The sequence below is a fragment of the Alexandromys fortis genome, unplaced genomic scaffold (assembly GCF_014885135.2).
Source record: "Alexandromys fortis isolate MF-2015 unplaced genomic scaffold, M_Fortis_MF-2015_v1.1 scaffold_106, whole genome shotgun sequence".
In the NCBI taxonomy this organism is placed as follows: Eukaryota; Metazoa; Chordata; class Mammalia; order Rodentia; family Cricetidae; genus Alexandromys; species Alexandromys fortis.
The window spans coordinates 1,639,095-1,656,566 of NW_026067980.1; the positions used below are offsets into that span (position 1 = coordinate 1,639,095).

The 17,472-nt window shown below is 48.3% G+C and overlaps 1 protein-coding gene across 1 annotated transcript in view; it reads left to right on the forward strand.

The window, feature by feature from the left end:
• Nucleotides 1-17,472, forward strand: part of Sh3bp5 (SH3 domain binding protein 5) — a 66,004-nt gene that overhangs the window by 16,147 nt on the left and 32,385 nt on the right. The window contains exon 3 of the mRNA XM_050158258.1: nt 9,319-9,447. Within this exon, the coding sequence (XP_050014215.1) occupies nt 9,319-9,447 (129 nt within the window). The remainder of the gene's footprint in view (nt 1-9,318; nt 9,448-17,472) is intronic.

Sequence of the window (17,472 nt, forward strand, 5' to 3'; positions counted from 1 at the left end):
GGATAGGGTTACTAGTAGAGAGAGACTCCACGGCCCATTGTGGTGGAGGCTGCTGTTGGCGGTGCTTGCCCTTAATCTCGGCACTCCAGGAGGCAGAGACAAGGGGGATCTCTGGATCTCTGAGTTCAAGGCCGCCCTGGTCTACAGAGCAAGTTCCAGGACAGATTCCAAAGCTACAGAGAAACCCTTTCTCAAAAAAAAAAAAAAAAAAAAACTCTATAATTTGATAGAGGGTCTCACTATATAGCCCCAGCTGCCCCCAAACTCACCGCAAATATCAGGCTGGCCTTGAACTCACAGAGTCACAGAGATCCACCCACCTGCCTCTACCTCCCCAGCACTGGAATTCAAGGTATGTGTCACTGTGCCCTGATTTTTACTGTTAAGGTGTGTGTGTGTGTGTGTGTGTGTGTGTGTGTGTGTGTGTGTGTCTGTCTGTCTGTCTGACTGACTGACTGACTTAGAAGCCAGGAGGAGATATCGGAGCCTCTAGAATTTGTCACATGCGACCGTGAATTGTAGCATGGGTCCTACGAAACAAGCTTAGGTCCTCTCAAGAGTTGGGCATCTTGACCCCCAAGGCATCTTTTCAGCCCTGGCTTGTTTTTGCTATTCTGGATTTTAATTTTTCTCTCTTTCAGATGCAAAAGTCAATACTTATCTGGCAGGGGCTGTTACTGATTAAATGGTGTTCCTGCAATGCCTGGCATGGTCCCTGGTATGTAATTCTGAGCTAGGGCCAGGTCTGCCCTTACCTCCTCTTGTTGACTAACCTACATAAAAATAGCTATTCAGCGAGCGCTTACTATGAGCTAAGTATGTGTTAAGTGTTTGTGTAGGTAATCTTGGTCTCTTAATAATAGCCCTGGAGGATGTTGAAGAGAAACAGACACAGAGGTGGTAAGTGTGGGTCCTCCCAGGTCATACTGCCAGTGGAGTTAGAGCCAGGACTGAGGCTGGAACCCCTGTGCTCTAATGATTTGGGGGTCCATGTTTGGGAATGGGGAAGAGGCCTCTGAGACCCCTGTTGATACTGGCAGAGAGTGCTGGCCTAGAAGCTGGCTTGCCCGTCTTTGTGGCGACACCATGCTTCGTGTTTGTGGGGGACACCCTTGGTGTCCTCTCCTATGACCCAGAAGCATCCGAGTTAACTGATGGGCAGAGTCCTTTCCAGCTCTTCCGTTCAGCAGCCTTGGGATTTCAGTTTTCGGCTAGTCACATGCTCCCTCCAGAACCAAGCACCTGTAGTCTTGACACACTGGGAAGTTGAGGAGCTTTCTGTCAGTCTGTGCCGCAACAGATTAAACCTTAATGTAGTTTAAATTTTTTTACAGTGCTAAGCATTGAGCCTAGGGCCTCATGTATTCAAGGCAAGTCTATGCTACTGATATGCCCAGCCTTTTTTTTTTTTTTTTTTTTTTTTTTTTTTTTTTTTTTTTTGGTTTTTCGAGACAGGGTTTCTCTGTGGCTTTGGAGCCTGTCCTGGAACTAGCTCTGTAGACCATGCTGGTCTTGAACTCACAGAGATCCGCCTGCCTCCCTGCCCCCCCCCCTGCTGGGATTAAAGGCATGCGCCACCATCGCCCGGCACGCCCAGCCTTTACATATTTTTTATCTTGAGACACGGTCTAAGTAAGTTGTTCAGGCTGGCCTTGAACTTGCCATTTTTTGGCCTCAGCCTCCCAGGTAGCTGAGATTTTAGGCTAGTAGCATAAAATCTGACAAAACTTAAGCTCTATTGAAACCGTACTTAACACAGTTTTCAAGGGCCTGGAGAAGTAAGGTTGAAAGTGGGAGGCCTCTGTCCTCAAGCCCCGTTTTCCTCCCAGAAGCAGACGCCTTTTGACAGCTGCCTCTGGTGTGTCTGGAAAGTGGGGACAGGGACTTTTGACACTGACTCTTTGTACCCTGTGTTCTGTGTGCTCCTTTACTTCCACACTGATAGCTTCAGCCAGGGGAGAGACAAACTGAGCCAGCAGAAATGACACAGCCCGGCTTGCCTGGAATGCTGTGGTGGGCGGAGGCAGCGGAGGCAGGGCCAGATGACCTCCAGAGCTTCTGGAGGCTGGGCTCTGAGCTTGCCCTGTTGTCCTGGTTCTGAACTCGAGCTTCTCAGAAAGTGGACCTTGTATTTGGAGCGGCTCCACTGGTGGTTGATAAATCTGCCTGGTTAATGCGCACGTCAGTTGCATGTCTGACATGTAATGACCCAGATTTGTTTTTAAGCACGGGTCTCAAATTAGAAACAGTGAAACCTGTTGGCCTAAGCCTGGAAACCATCTGCTTGTGGTTGAGTTCAGGGAAGCTGGGCAACTTGAGCCGTTCTGCCTTCTTAAAGAATCCTGCGGGTTCATGAATGTGTGTGTGGCTGACACACAAGAAAATGTGGGACCTGCCGGTCTCTCTAGCTGCGTGTCTTGGCCTGAGCCCATAGGGTGGCCTTCCCTGCAGTTCCTCCTTGGGGGCCTGCCTGGCTGACGCATGCACTGGGTACTTGCAAAGGCTGATGAGTTTTTTCGTCTCTGGAGTTTGGGGCCTTGGGTGTTGAAGCATTTCTTCCTAATGGCTTTAGCCCCTTTCTTGTGGCGTGGACCTATAGCCTTGGTGACAGAGGTGACCTGAAAAGGAGCCATCTCCTAACTAAGGGACTTGATCACTGCCCCATGTTGTTAAAATCAAATCAAGGCCTTGAAAGAGGAGACTGAAGGTTTGAGATCAAGGGACAGTAGAAGGATGGAATAAGATAACTAAGTGAAATATACGAACCCCGGGGAAAGCCTTGTTCCCGCCTCCTCTCCTTCACTCGTTTCCTTTGTCCCCCCCCCCCCTTTCCCTTTTTCTTTTCTAGTGTGATCTGGGCCAGCCTACAACCCACACTTCTCTTGTCCTAGCCTTCCTAGTGCTGGGATGATAGGCGTGTGCCCTCAGACTTACGTGAGATAGTTGGTGTGATGTGCATAGTCATATATCGGGCCAGGGTTAATGTTCTGATTTTGGTCACTGAGCTATCACATAAGGCAATTTTCGCTCTGGAAAATGCACACCAAATGTTCACATCTCCACTTTACCTGCACTTTTTTTCGAATCTGAAATTATTTTAGAATGAAAAGCTTTTTACAAGCTTTTCTTCCCATTCCGATTTTGACTTGGAATCCGGACACCCGCCGCGTGTTCAAAGGGAGGCTGTGAGCTTCTGTATGGGCCCAGGTACTCATCTGCCTGTATGGGAGTATTTCTAGTCAAATCAGAGTTAACAACAGCCCTTCTGTATGGAGGGGATGGATTCTAAAATGTCTCTAAAGCCCTCCCCTTAATTTTGGGAGGAACCTGCAGAAACACGCTGTGATGGCCCCTATCTTTCTCTCGGTTCAGAACCAGAATGGTTCGTGTGAGGACATGTAAGGGTTAGGTTAAGGGGCAGGATCTGGCTAGGACACCACAACTGTCCAAGGACCTGGCACCTGCCCAGGTGTGGACACCTCTGTGCTCTGCCCCACTATCCACTAGAAACTCTTGAAGTCCACAGGAGTCATCTCTGGGAGCTAAGGGAAGAAAGAGTTGTTGGATCTTCCTGGAAGAGCCTAGATTTCCCAGGGATCTTGGTGTACATGGCTGTCCTCACAGTTACTACTGTGACTCTCATCCTGCAAAGGTGTCCTCCAAGTGACAGACTCCATGACCACGTTACTCTGTCCCTAGCAAGAGCCCAGGTACTTGGCTCCTTTGCTACCTCTTGTTCTTGTCTGCACTTGGGTTCTTGGTTGTCTTGTCTCTCCTTCTGGCTTTCTCTGTTCTGGCCTCTGTGGAAGGGGCTTGTATCAGAAACATGGCATCAGGGCTCCTGTTGTGTGGGGAGAGTCCTCAGGGAGGGAACCAGCAAGACTGGCAGGCTCCCCAACAGGTCTCTACTACCAAAGTCAGGGCTTAAGTGGGGAAAGAATGTGACCAAGGGGATGGGGCTGTGATAGCAGTGATCTGGAGGTCTCCCCAATTTAGGGTTCTTGTGCTTTCTCCCTCGTCCTGTTCATTTCCTCAGTGGCTGTGGGGTTCTTCTAACCGAGGTGTGTTTGTCAGGCATGGGACCTGCATAGTGGTCAGGGGTGTCATGTGTTACACAGGGCTAGCCCCAGCCTCTGTGGCTCTTCACTCTGGCTCCCCGTGGCCAACTCTGCTGCCTTCTGGCCCCGCGCCCTCCTGCTTTGCTCAGTCTTCCTGACCTGTCTTCTTGGTCCCTGCTCCACCCTGCACAGTCAGCAGCTTCAAAGCCTGCTGTGGGATTCTTCAGGTAGAAGCTGTCCTGGCTCCCTTTGTCACAGGGCTGTGGGGTATGGGCTGAGAGAAAAACTGACGGACAGTGGCAGAAGCCAGAAGGTCCCGGGAGCCTTGATACAGTCATTAAGAGCAAATTTTACAGATAAGGCTGTGCTGTCCAATATGGCAACCATTAGCCGTGTGTGGCTGCTGAAGTTAAAGCTTAAATTAATTAAAATGTGTTGCAGAAAGAACATCAAGTGTTCTTTAGCCACCTGTAGTATGGTTACGGCCTCTGAGCCCTTCAGATAGTTCTCTGAACTGGCAGAGAGCACTTTCCTTCTCCTCCAAACATCACTCAAGTGCTTTCTTCGCGTGTGTTGGGCGCTCCCACAAGTACTCTCAAGGACTGGATTGGACATCTTTGGAGAGCACAGTTTGCAGTGAGCTCACTTTCCCAGCTCAGGCTCCCCACTACCAGCCGGTAAGCCCAAACGCTTCAGTGGTCCCTTTTACCGTGACTCTGGAGTGTTCTTGCCGACAGTGACATGGCCATCACTTGGGTTCATCCCTCACACTGGGCAGCCACCTGCTGGCACCATTTCCTCCGTGTCCCAGGACTGCATGTACACTGACTCCACGTAGTCATTTAAACTGGTGTTTATTTTTACTTCACCCTGCCCAAAGAGGAAGCTTCATTTCTACACATGGGCAGCCATCCAATAAAAGGTTATTTTTTCCCCTCTTTGTGTCAGTTTCTCTGTGTAGCCCTGACTGTGCTGGAACTCACTCTAGACCAGGCTGGCCTGAAACTCACAGAAATCTGCCTGCCTCTGCCTCTTGAGTGCTGGGGTTACAGGTGTGTGCCTGGCTATCTATCTATCTATCTATCTATCTATCTATCTATCTATCTATCTATCTATATTGTATTTCTCAGGTTTAGAGAGAGGAAGATCCAAATTGCATCTCATCACAGTGGAAGTGTGTTTGTCTCTTGTCTGCATTCTGTTTCTTGTGATGCCACAAGGCACATGGCCTCTGGAAAACCCCAGAGGACACTCATGAGAGGATGAGGGTGAGAAGGCAAGGGAATGGACTTCAGTGACTAAAAGGCACTCGCCACCAACACTGACTTGAATGTTTCTTGGAGTCACTGTATCGGTGAAAGGACAGAACCAACTGTACAGTCAGCCTCTGGCCTCCACGTGAGGCCGCGCACACATGCCTACACACTAAATAATATTTTAAGAATGAAAAGTCCAGTCCTACTGTATTATGAAAGTGGGTTCCAGCATCACCCAGTGGATCCTGCAGACTGCACGCTAAGGGAACCACTAGAGACCTCTGCACACTGGACTGGAAGGTTCACTGTCGAGCGTGAGATACCTGCCCTGTAGCCTTGCAATCACGTCACCTGGCTCCAGTTTTCTTATCTGCATTCTGTGGCTGGCTGTGGTTCCTGTCAATCCTGTCTTACAGGGTCATTTCCAGGCTCAGCCCAGGCAATGGAAGCCTCTCTTCCCGAACCAAGGCTGTATATTTATAAACGGCATCACCAAGGAACCTTTGAAGTCCGTGCCGTCTCTCATAAGTAGGACAGTTATTTTGAAAACTCTGCCACCCCATCTTTATGCAGCTGGTTCTGGGGACTCCTCCGTGAAACCACTCATTATCCCTAGTTTACAGGCGAGGTGGTTGAGGCTCAGCTAAGTTGATTGGCCAGAAAACAGGGACTTGTCCCCAGTACAGTGAGACACTGACACCCTGTTCCTAAGGCACACTGGCTGAGTGGCTTAGCTGGAGTTCTTATCTGGTGTGGGGCTGTGTTTTTGACACACTGACACATTCAAACAAGGAGACCTCCACTGCCAGCAATTCTCTGCCTAAGTAAATTACCCTCCCTGTGAGTCACAGAAGCTTAGAAGATCTGAAGACAGGCACAGCAGGAACCAGTTCAGAACTCTTTGGCATGCAGATTTTTAAGTCAACTGGGTTGCTGGGTGTGGTGGCACACACCTATAATGCCAGCACTTACAGGTGGAGGAGGAGTGTGAAGTCCGGACCAGCCTGGGCCAACAGCCCATCTCAAAACAGTTTTTGTTTGGGTTTGGTTTGTTTTTTTTTTTTTTTTTTTTTTTGGCTGGGTCAAGCTGGCCTTGAACTCCAGAACTCCAGATTCTCCTTGCCTCTAAATCCCAGGCCCTGGAATTACAGGGTGTGTGTAAGCACGTTCAATAGTTTTGACAGGTAAAGACCTGCCCATCTTCTGGAGGTGTTTGTCCTGATTACCTGTCTTCATGGATCATTTCCCAGGAAAGCAACTTTCTGTGTACTCCATCCTGAAGCAGCCCCTCTCTTATCTTGGAGGATTATTCGACTATGATGTAGCTGACAAAGAACTAGGCTTTTCTAGAACTAGGGAATGGAGCAGGAGGCACGAGTCTGTGGCAACCAGCTCTTCAGATAGTATTTAAGGAAATCTTTTTAGCTGAGCTAAATCCCACCCACTGTACACCAGTGACTGAAGCCCTCCTGCAGCCAGCTGTGTTTAGTTACAAGGCTGTACCCGGGATGGCGCAGAGATCGGCCTTCTCTTCCTACCCGCATTAGCGTAGCTAATATAGTAACTAAAGGTACACATTGTGGGTCTCATGGATTTTAAAGGGCTATTGCAATTGCCATTGATAGAAGTCCAATTCCGGCTTGAGCAAAAGAGAAAGCAAGGCTGTGGGTGGTGACGGGGAGGGATACTGTCTCAAGGAAGAGAAGAATAGCAGAGTGTAGGGCTGCCTTCTCTCCTACCACTGTGCTGTCGGGCTTTCTCATGGTTCATCCCATTCTTCGGCCACCTCAGCGGGAGCATGGTGGGATGGAGCTGATTGTGTAATGCCCACGTGTATAGCTCACTGTTGGGGAAATGATTGCCAAACCTGTGCGTCCCCCTCCCTGTGCCCTTGAGCGGTCACATTTTCAGTACAGAGAGTCACAAAAGATGTCAGCCAGGCTGATGATGGGCTCACTGCCCAAGGCACCTTCGAGAAGGCCCAAATATATCAGGTCGTTTGCCCTGAAATCCATCACAAGCTATGATGCTAGCCTCCCAGGGAGGCTGAGGCAGGAAGGCTATGAGTTCAAGGTCAGCCTGGACTACACAGAGGAAGGGACCTGTCTCTTACTATTCCACCCCAGCATGGATGATGACTCATAGAATCTGTAGCTACAGCTCCATAGGAGGATTGCCAGCCCTGGCTTGGGGCTTATGGCTGCTGTACCATTCTGGGCACCCTGAACCCTGTAAGCTTGTGGACTTCCTGAGTCTTTAGGGACTTGCCATGCTCCAGGAGGGAAGGTTTCAATTAGGAAGAGATGACTGTGTATACTACAAAAACCATGACGGTGACACAGAACTGGGCAAACTGGGTCAGAAGTGGGATTTGGGCTCAGGAGATCCCAAGGACGGCAGAGGCCACTCCCTTGTGTTCTGGAAGGCCAGCAGCATTGCCAGACCCCCCCCCCCCCCACCTTCCAAGCCTGTAGCTTGAGATGATGAGATGAACTGGGAGAACTGATCCAAGCCTCCTTCATCTGCACGAGGCCCTCCAGTTCCACATGTACAACACAAGTTTGTGAGGTTAATCAGGAGGAGACATCTGGCTTCCTTAGATGCCTGTAAACTTTGCCATCCTTTTGCTCTTCTCAGCCAAGGAAGGCCATTGTGTCCTTCTTGGGATCAGCCCCCGCTCCTCAAGAGTCTTTTCCCCCTCAGGCTTCTGTGTAGATCCTGCCTGCTCCTTTGAAGGTTTTCTAGGGGTTCTCTGCAGTAGCTGATGTAGTGAGAGTCTCTGCTTCTGAGTTCCACAGCATCCCTAAATTCCACAGCAGCCCGGCACTGCCAGGCTGGAAGGGCCCTGAGGTCAGGGCCCCACACAGGGTAATCTTGCACTCTGTTTAACACTTGTGAGTCCCATGGTTTAGAGCTCCAAGGAAGTGTGGGAAATGGTGTGGTCATGTGAACTGAAGCCACCAAAGACCTCTGAGAGCTCTTACCCAGATCGGGAAGGTTTAACATACATAGGGTGTCCAATATAAGTCATTGTAGCCAGAAGTTTCTGTCCCACCAGGCCCCACAGCAGTCCCAAAGAAACACACAGAGGCTTATATTAATTATAAACTGGCCTCTTAGCTCAGGCTTATTTTTAACTAGCTCTTACAACTTAAATTGACCCATAATTCTTGTCTATGTTTAGCCACCATGGTACCTTTTCTCAGTGTGGCATTCTCAACTTGCTTCTTCTGCATCTGGCTTGTGACTGCATCTAAGCTTTTCCTCTCCCCAAATTCTTAGTCTGATTGTCCCACCTATACTTCTTGCCTGGCTACTGGCCAATCAGCATTTTATTAAACCAATACAAATCTTTACACTATACAACAGCATTATCCCACAGTAAGTTGCTAGACACTTCTGGTTTTTCAAGACAGCTTCTCTGTGTAATAGCTCTGTTCTAGAACTTGTCCTTTATACTCGACTGGCCTCTAACTCACAGAGATCCACATGCCTCTGCCTCCTGAGTGCTGGGGTTAAAGGTGTGCACCACCACTGCCCAGCAATTAGATACATTTTTACAAGATTTTTAGATCACATAAATAAAGTACCTAAATTACATGGTGTGGTGGCAAATGTGGATTAAATCTCAGTGCCAGGGAAGTGGAGGCAGGAAGATCTGAGTGTTCAGTGCCATGGTCAGGTGACTCCGAATGGGTGACTGGATGGGTGAGTGATTGTAAAGCCTAACGTGTACGTGTAGCTAAAGTAACTTGCAAATACGGTTTCTTCTCAGTCATGTGACAAGCTTGAAGCTCTCATGTAGCTGGTGGTAGCACTGATTGGACAGTGTGGGTTCTAGATCCTTCTTAGAATGACTGGCAGGTTTCAGATGGTGCCACGCCTGGCACTGGGCTCCTGCGATGTGTGAATTCCATCCAGGTGTCTCTGGTCAGATGCAGCAGATGTTGGCAGCTTCCTCCCTGAGCCTGATGATGTTTCCTCCGTCTTCCCCCTGGCTACAGGACGCACGTCAGAAATTCCGATCCGTCCTGGTCGAGGCAACAGTGAAGCTAGACGAACTGGTGAAGAAAATCGGCAAAGCTGTGGAGGACTCAAAGCCCTACTGGGAGGCCCGCAGGGTGGCAAGGCAGGTAAGGTGGCCTGCAGATGTCTCCTCTGCCACTGCTCCCAACTGCATTTGGGGGTCACCCTTAGATTTCTGTATCTCCCACTGCAGGTTAGACATACTTGTCCCATGTGAAATGGCCATGGCTTTGTACAAAGATGACTGTATTTGATCGCTCTTCTTAGACCCTGCCCCCATCAACTCCACGAGCTCATGATACCATCGACACTGTATGGGTGCTGATATGTTTTTTGCTGCATGACTTGGCTGATTGCTCTGAGTTGGAGAGCTAGACTAGACTCATGGGCATTGCGAATGTGTCCAGAGTTTGTGCGTTAGCAAAGCAGGCTGGTTGGTTTCATCCAAATCATACTTGGTGGGTGGGGCCTCATCTGGCTACCACTCCACCCAAGTGGGTTTCATAACCTTCCTTTCTTTTCTGTTGTCCAAATCTCCGTTGGGACAGGGGTAGGAGGGAGCTGTATTGGGAGGCACCTTATCTGCTAGGGAGCAGTGGATTGTGGTGTATCTCTTCCTTCTCTTTTGACACTGAGGATGACAACCATGGTCACCTAGTCAGTTATCAAGTGTAGCCAGAGAGTTCCAGGTCCTAGCAGGGAGGTAGCTGGCTGCAGTGGACAGAGGCAAGATGAGTCTTGAGGGAATTGAATCTACAGCTAAACCTGCAAAGCCTCTCTCTCACCTTTTTCCTGCTTGGGGTGCCTCTGCCCTCAGCTCCAAGGGACTTTGGTCTCTTGTGGAGGAACTGGAAGCTTGTGAAGGCTGAGGCAGGCAGGATGTTACATTTCACTCTTTGGGTGACAGGTTACCTGGGCTTGAGCCAGATGTTGTGAGTGGCCCTGTAACCTTTCTGATGGTAGGAGAGTGTCCACCTCAGCTGCTGCCAAGTGGGGTTCCTGTTTTCTTCCTTGGCCTCATCCCAGATCCTTTCCTTTTGATGTTTGCAAACCTTTCTGACTCACCCAGCAAGGGTTGTAGCCGAGGGTCCTGCCAAGCACTTCCTCTAAGAGTACATCCTGAGCTTCTGCATCCCGTTCTTGAAATGTTGATGGCATTGTTCTTAGGGCTGAAATGAGAGGCTGTGTCTGATAGCGGAGTCCCTGGATGAGCTTGGGTTTCAGTGGCTTTTTTTTTTTTTTTTAAAGATTTATTGTGGAAAATTTAGAACTGGCTTACTTGCTCCCTCCACCCCTTCCCCCCTCTCTGTCTTTGCACTCTTCAGCCGTGGCTTCGCACATCTGGAATGCCTGTGTCCCCAGCCAACATCTCACTGAATCCCACAGGATACTTACAAGGAGAAAAACCTTTCCTACAACTTGGCTTTCTGTAACGAGTTTAGAAAGACATGTAGTCATAGGACCAGCAAAAAATTGTAACTGTGCGTCAGAACTCTGCATGGCCTTGTTCTCTACGTCACATCGTTTTCCTGACAGTAAATCAGGCTATCCTGTGACCCTGAGACCAAGTCCAGGTAGTACAAAGAGGAGCCAGACCATGCCATCTTTTCTACTCTGGACTGGGGCAGGGGACTGGCTTGAGAGCTGTTATGCTTGGGTGAAAGCTTGCTCTCAAGGGGGCCCTGATGTGTCTGCGGTGGCCTGTGCCTCTGCTTGCTTCGTTCTATGGCGTCAAACTGCCTCAGCTACCGATATTCTTGGACCTCTCGTTGTCACTGGCAGTCCAACCTTTGTTTATTTACTGGGTTTTTTGTTTTGTTTTTCTCTTTTTAAATTGGTAAAGCAAGAATATAACAAGAAAATTTCCGTTTAGCCATCTTAAAGTGTACCAATTGAGTGGCCCTAACATTTATTTTGCTATGCAACCTAGACCACCAGAACTTTTCTCTCCTCTGATTTAGATGCTGTAGCCATGACTAGAGAGTCATCTCCCCACTCCTCTCTCCACAGACCCTGTCAACAATCCTGCTGCTTCCTGTCCTAGGAGCGTGCCTACTCTAGACACCCCATAAGCACTGAGTTATCAAAGAATGTTCATTATCTGTGACTGACCCATTTTATTTGATGTATGTCCCTAGTTTTCACCCCTGGTGTGTCACATGTCAGCATTCCCCTCATGTGTATGTTTATTGACATCTGTTCCCTCCTTCTACAATGTGGGTTCTAGGGAGTCAGGCTACCGCCACGCAGCTGCCCAAGAAGCAAGATGTGAGGTAACAAACCATGAGCCTTGTGGCAAAATATAAAATAGTAGAAATGTGTTAATTTAAGATATAAGAGTTAGTTAATAAGAATCCTGAGCTAGTAGGACAAATACTATGTAATTAATATTAAGACTCAGAATGGTTTTTTTTTTTTTTTGGTTTTTCGAGACAGGGTTTCTCTGTGGTTTTGGAGCCTGCCCTGGAACTAGCTCTTGTAGACCAGGCTGGTCTCGAACTCACAGAGATCCGCTTGCCTCTGCCTCCCAAGTGCTGGGATTTAAAGGCGTGAGCCACCACCGCCCGGCCTCAGAATGGTTATTTTATAAGTGGCTTCAGGAACAGGCAAGCAGAAAAAACCCAGTCCAGGGGGTTCAGCGAGATGGAGAATAATTGTAGCTACATCTGGCACCCAATGTGGGGCTGATTCGCATGACCCACCACCCACTTCAGCTCCAAGTGCTTGTACACCTGCTTCGGATTAAGAGGAAAGTAGCTGAGAGCGCACCCACAGCTCAATACTCCCCACAGAAAAGTGACTGCTAAACTTTCCAAAGACAGGATAGTCCTTCAGGGTTCCTGCTTCACAGAAGAAACTGCCAGACATTCTGCAGGACACAAAAGAAAGAAGAAACAAGCAAACTTTGCCAGTAAAAGGCAAATCAGATCTTCAAATTTCCTGCTTCACTGAAAAGTCTGCCAGATATTTTGGGACCTATAGGCTGAGGATGGATACCCCAATATTACAAAAGAACTTTGGGTGACTGTCCAGGCAGCAAGATATCTGTCATTTCTAGAATGTTAGAAGTTGCTTACAGTGCACTTCCTGTTTACTTAGGTAATATTATTTCCTTATGGGGTCTTTGGAGTTCAAGACAGATAGTTATAGTTTTCATTAGTTATAATAAAAGATAAATTAGATATAAAACTTTAGACTCACAAAGATAGATGATAAAATATTTTAATTTTGTCAGATACAAATAGACTAAATATTGTAACTGTAATTCTTGCTTGCTACTTGTTATATATAAATTTTACTAAGTTAAAGTTAAAACCTTTTTATTTATACAGAAAAAGGGAGATAATGTGGGATTCCCTTCTATATGCTGTGATTGTTTTATTACCATTGATCAATAGAGAAACCACTTTGGCCTATGGCAGGGCAGAATAGTGCAAAGCAGGAAAACTAAGCTGAATGCCAGGAGAAAGAAGGCAGAGTTGGGCAGACGCCATGCAGCTGCTCAAGAAACAAAATGTGAGGTAACAAACCATGAGCCTCGTGGTAAAATATAAAATAATAGAAATGTGATAATTTAAGATGTAAGAGTTAATAAGAAACCTGAGCTAACAGGCCAAAGAAAATGTAATTAATACTAAACTTCAGGATGATTATTTTATAAGTAGCTTTGGGAGCAGGTGGGCCAAGAAAACCCAATCCAGGGGGACCAGCAGGACATAGAAAATTTGTAGCTACAAACTTAGATACTGGGGCTGGTGGTCGGGTTCTTTGTCCTCTGAGCCATCCCACTGTCCCCATCTTTTAGGGGGATGGTACGCTCCTGCTTGAACATCGTACTCATCTGTCAGCACAGGCAGCCTTGTTGTTGTGAAATGGTTGGAATGTGGAGGCAGAGCCCGTTGTCGTCTGTAAGGGCAGTGTCAGCACAAAATGACCAGGTCAAAAGGCTCAGCGCTGCATGTTTGTGGGGCCACATGAGGCCATGGTCTACATTTAGCCTTCTGTAGGAGAGTGGCAAAGTGAGGAAACATTTGGAATTTGTAGAGTGATTTGGCTGGAGGAGAACCGGCAAAGCTTGACCTGTGACGTCAGACTTGCCCGGCTTAGGATCCCCAGGTCACCAGTTAGCTATGGGATCTTTGCAGTTCTCTTAGAGTCTGAGCCTCCCATTCTAATAAAATGGGTTGTCAGTTAGCTCTGCTACAAATCAAACCACCTGCGATGTAGTGGCTTGAAATGCTTATTTAGCTTGTGGCTTTGCTGAGCAGTGTTTTTGCCAATCCTGTGTGTACACGGTTGGCTGCCAGCAGCTCCTCCTGGATGACCTTATTTTGTTAGACTTGGTTGGTTGTCACCTGGGGTGGCAGGGGTGACTGTCTCTCATTCAATAGGACAGACTGGTCCCTTTCACGTGGTGTTGGATTTCAGGAGCAGAAAGAGCATGCCCTTCTTAGGTCTCTGCTTGATTTTATGTTTGTTGATATCCTTCTTGCTGGAGTGAGTCACATGACCAGCCCTGTTCCAGGAGGTGGAGAAAAATGATCTGCACCTGTAGGCATTTGTGTAATTTACCCTGGTGATTATTTTAGTGTCCTGGAAGCATTAGATAGAAAATGCATTGTTCTAGATAATCTTCCTGTCAAATATCGTATATCCATGGTGAATCTGCCACCTTAAATACAATGAGACATGACTCCACAGTTAAGCACACATACTGTTCTTGCCGAGGACCCTAGTGTTTCTCAACACCAACTCCTGGCAGCTCATAACTGCTTACAACTCCAGCTCCAGGGAGTTTGATACCACACACATACACAGCTAATTATAAATAATGAAGATAGGTCTTTTTAAAAATACAATAAAAACCAAACAAAAGAAATAATCTAGATAGATAGAATAAGAAAAAGACCTTTCCTGACTGGGAGCAGATACATATAAAGACATCAATACCAAATGCATTCCACAAATGCAGCCACGTTCCCTTCTATCTGTAGCTTCTTTATGTACCACGGATGTTCTAGCACTTAGGAGAGCGAACACATTCATGTTGGCAAATTTCCCCTTCCTTTTTCTGAAATGTGTATTGCACAGTTAACTCCTTAACCAACTCATTGCCACCAACAGCTCATGGCTGTGTGAAGCTCAGTTAGCACACGCCTCTGCTCTGTGAGGTTATGTCACAGTCGTGTGTTCACCAGCACTAGGATCTCTCTATCACTGCCCTTTAAGGCTAGTTTAAATAGCAAATTCGCAGAAAGAACACAAATGCAAAAAAATAGGCCATGGAGAGAGAGGATCGTCTTACTGCATGAGAGCAGAACCAGAAGGCAGAGTCTCCCCAGCTCAGAACATGGCTGGGATGGCAGGCTGCCGTCACTCCCTGCCTGTCTCTCAATGACCCTGGGAGCATCCCAAGCATTGATTTGGGGTTAGAAGGAAGCTTAGCAACCAGGCACGCTTGCAGGTATGGAATTCATGTGTGAGGCGGGGCGGCGGCGGGGGGGGGGGGGTCACCTGGGCTTGCTAAGAGCCAGAGGCCCAGTTAGTGTGCTGACCACGACATGGACTAACAGCTCTGTGACCAGGAAAGCCTGGAGAGCGGCATGCTTGAGATCCTGTAGGCCAAAAAGAGAGGCTGTGGGGATGGCAGGAGAACAGAGGTGTCTAAGGGAGAAAGTGGCGTGAATGTGAACAGGGCTAAGTATGTCTGCTTAGGGGCCTGGGAAAAGCGGTCAAGGGAGCTGAAGTACCAACTCAGGGATGGAGCATGAAGGGCCAGTGAGAGAAGGCGCACAAGCTGCAGACCCACTGGGGCGTGGTGGGGCAGGATGCAGGACAACTCTTATGTTGTGTGGTGTTCCTATGTGAATGAGCACCACTTCGCTTTGTTTGGCTTTGAGTCAGAGGAGCCGAAACTGGTCTTCCATGTGCTAGGATTTCCGGTGTGAACCAGCACGCCCAGGTCAGCAGCACCACTTGATTAGGTTCTAACTATGGTAGGTATCATGCTTGCTATCATTAGCTTCCATTAAAACCAAATTAACCAGAAAAGTGTCAGATCTGGAACTGGAGTTTTAGATGGTTTGTGAGCTACCATGTGGGTGCTGGGAATAGAACTGGGTCCTCTGGAAGAGCAGTTAAGTGTTCTTAATCGCTCGGTCATCTTCCCACCTCTCCCTCCTCCTCCTCATTATTTTACAAATGATAGAATTAATATCAGAGCCTGACGATTGCTTTGGGGGCCTCTCCCCAAACCTTTACAGTTCAGAGGCTTCATCTGAGAGAACACGAAGCAGGTTAATGCCAAATGACTTAGTTGTTAGTTTTGGTCAGGACTGTGTGGCGGTCTGACTGGATGTTGTCAGAGTGGGTCTAGCTTGGGTGTGTGTCATTTCTCAGAACAATTAGGTGGAGGTGGCTGGACGCCTTAGTGGGAGGCATCTTGAGAGGGCAGGAAATTCAGAGTGATAGGGAGGTTGTGACGGGATGTGTGTAGAAGGCCAAGAGTCAAGAGGTTAAAAGATAGAGCGGAGGTACTCTTTTACACACTTGAAGGGACTTCCTTTTAGGACTGGCCTGGGGAGGTTAAGCTGGCCACAAGGCCCTGCAGTCCTGAGTGAAGGTGACCAGGCAGCTTGGCCTGTGGCAGTTAGATCGTTTGTGTCAAGGTGTCAGAGTGGGATTGGCTTCCTCATTCTCAGGGGGATAACAGGTTAAGGAAGTACAGAGGGGTTCCCAGACCCTGAGAAGAGAGCAGTAAGGACTGGACCCTGGTTTGCCTGGTTCTGGCTGCCATCTGATTGTTGGCACATTGTAGGCACTTAGGGACTGTATAATCATGACTGACCAGCCCGTGGGCAAACTGAGGAGACTGCAGGGCGCACAACGGACTGATGTCTGTCTGCAGGTCCTTCCTCTCTGCTACCTGTCTCTTCTGGGCTGGGTGTAGCATGAGTAATAAAAACCCAGAGACAGATATTGGGGTTCAAGTTGAAGATCAGAAAGGCAAAGCAGCCAAGCCACTAGAGAGCTCTTACCTCTGCCAAGGCTCAGACAAAGGGACAGTCCTGCAGTGCTCTCCACAACCTCAGACTCCACTCTCCACTGAGTTCCTGTCTCTTCCCCTTTATATTCCTCTCCTCCCAGCCATACCACCTGTCTCCACCCCCCTAGTGCTGGGATGAAAGGCCTGTGATCCCCCCCCCCCCACTGTGTGAGCTCTGTTTCTCTTTTAGACAGATTCAATCTTATATAGCCCAAGAGTCGCCTTGAACTCACAGAGATCCCTCTGTCTATCAAGTCCTGGGATTAAAGGTATATGCTACCACTCCCTGGCCTGTACGGATGACTAGTGTGGCTGCCTTGCCCTCTGATCTTCAGGCAAACTTTACTTATTAAAACACAAAATAATCTATCACTGTAGCTGGGGTAGCCAGAGGTTCCTTTTGATTTTTATGTTCGCTGATGTGCATGTCTGTCTGTCCATGAGCACGTGTGCTGTGGCATGTAGAAGTGGTGAGAGGCCAGCCTTCAGGAGTCAGTTTTCTCTTTCCGCCATGTGGGTCCTGAGGGATTGAACACGGGCTTGTCAGGCTTGCTGGCCGGTTATGCTGGAGGTGCTTGTCTTAGCCTGGGCCCCTCACAGCACACTGTTCCTCTTTGGAACTGCAGCACGGCTTCATTGTGCCTCCTTCTGCCCAGTCAGTTCTCACTGTGGGACTTGGGTGAGAAGATCCGGCTGGATGACGTACATCTGTGGCCCTGGTCACATTCCTCTGGGTGGCCACAGGCCAGTTTCTGGGAACTGCGTCATGCATTCTGCCTCTGAAGTAAGCGTGCAGTGGAGTGAGGGGGTGCTCGGCCCCCAGGAGAAGTGATTTACAGTGTGGAGGAAGTGGAAGGCTGCCTTAGCCTCTCTCATGCCCAGAGGATGTGCCCTGCTTTGCAGTCTTAGCTGCAGAGTCTGGGAAAGCTTAGATTCTTTTCCTTCCGTGTGTGTGTGTGTGTGTGTGTGTGTGTGTGTGTGTGTGTGTGTGTGTTGAGACAAGCTTTTTCTATATAGCCCTTGGCTAGCCTGGGACTCCCTATGTAGACCAGGCTGACTTTGAGCTCATAAAGATCTCTCTACATAT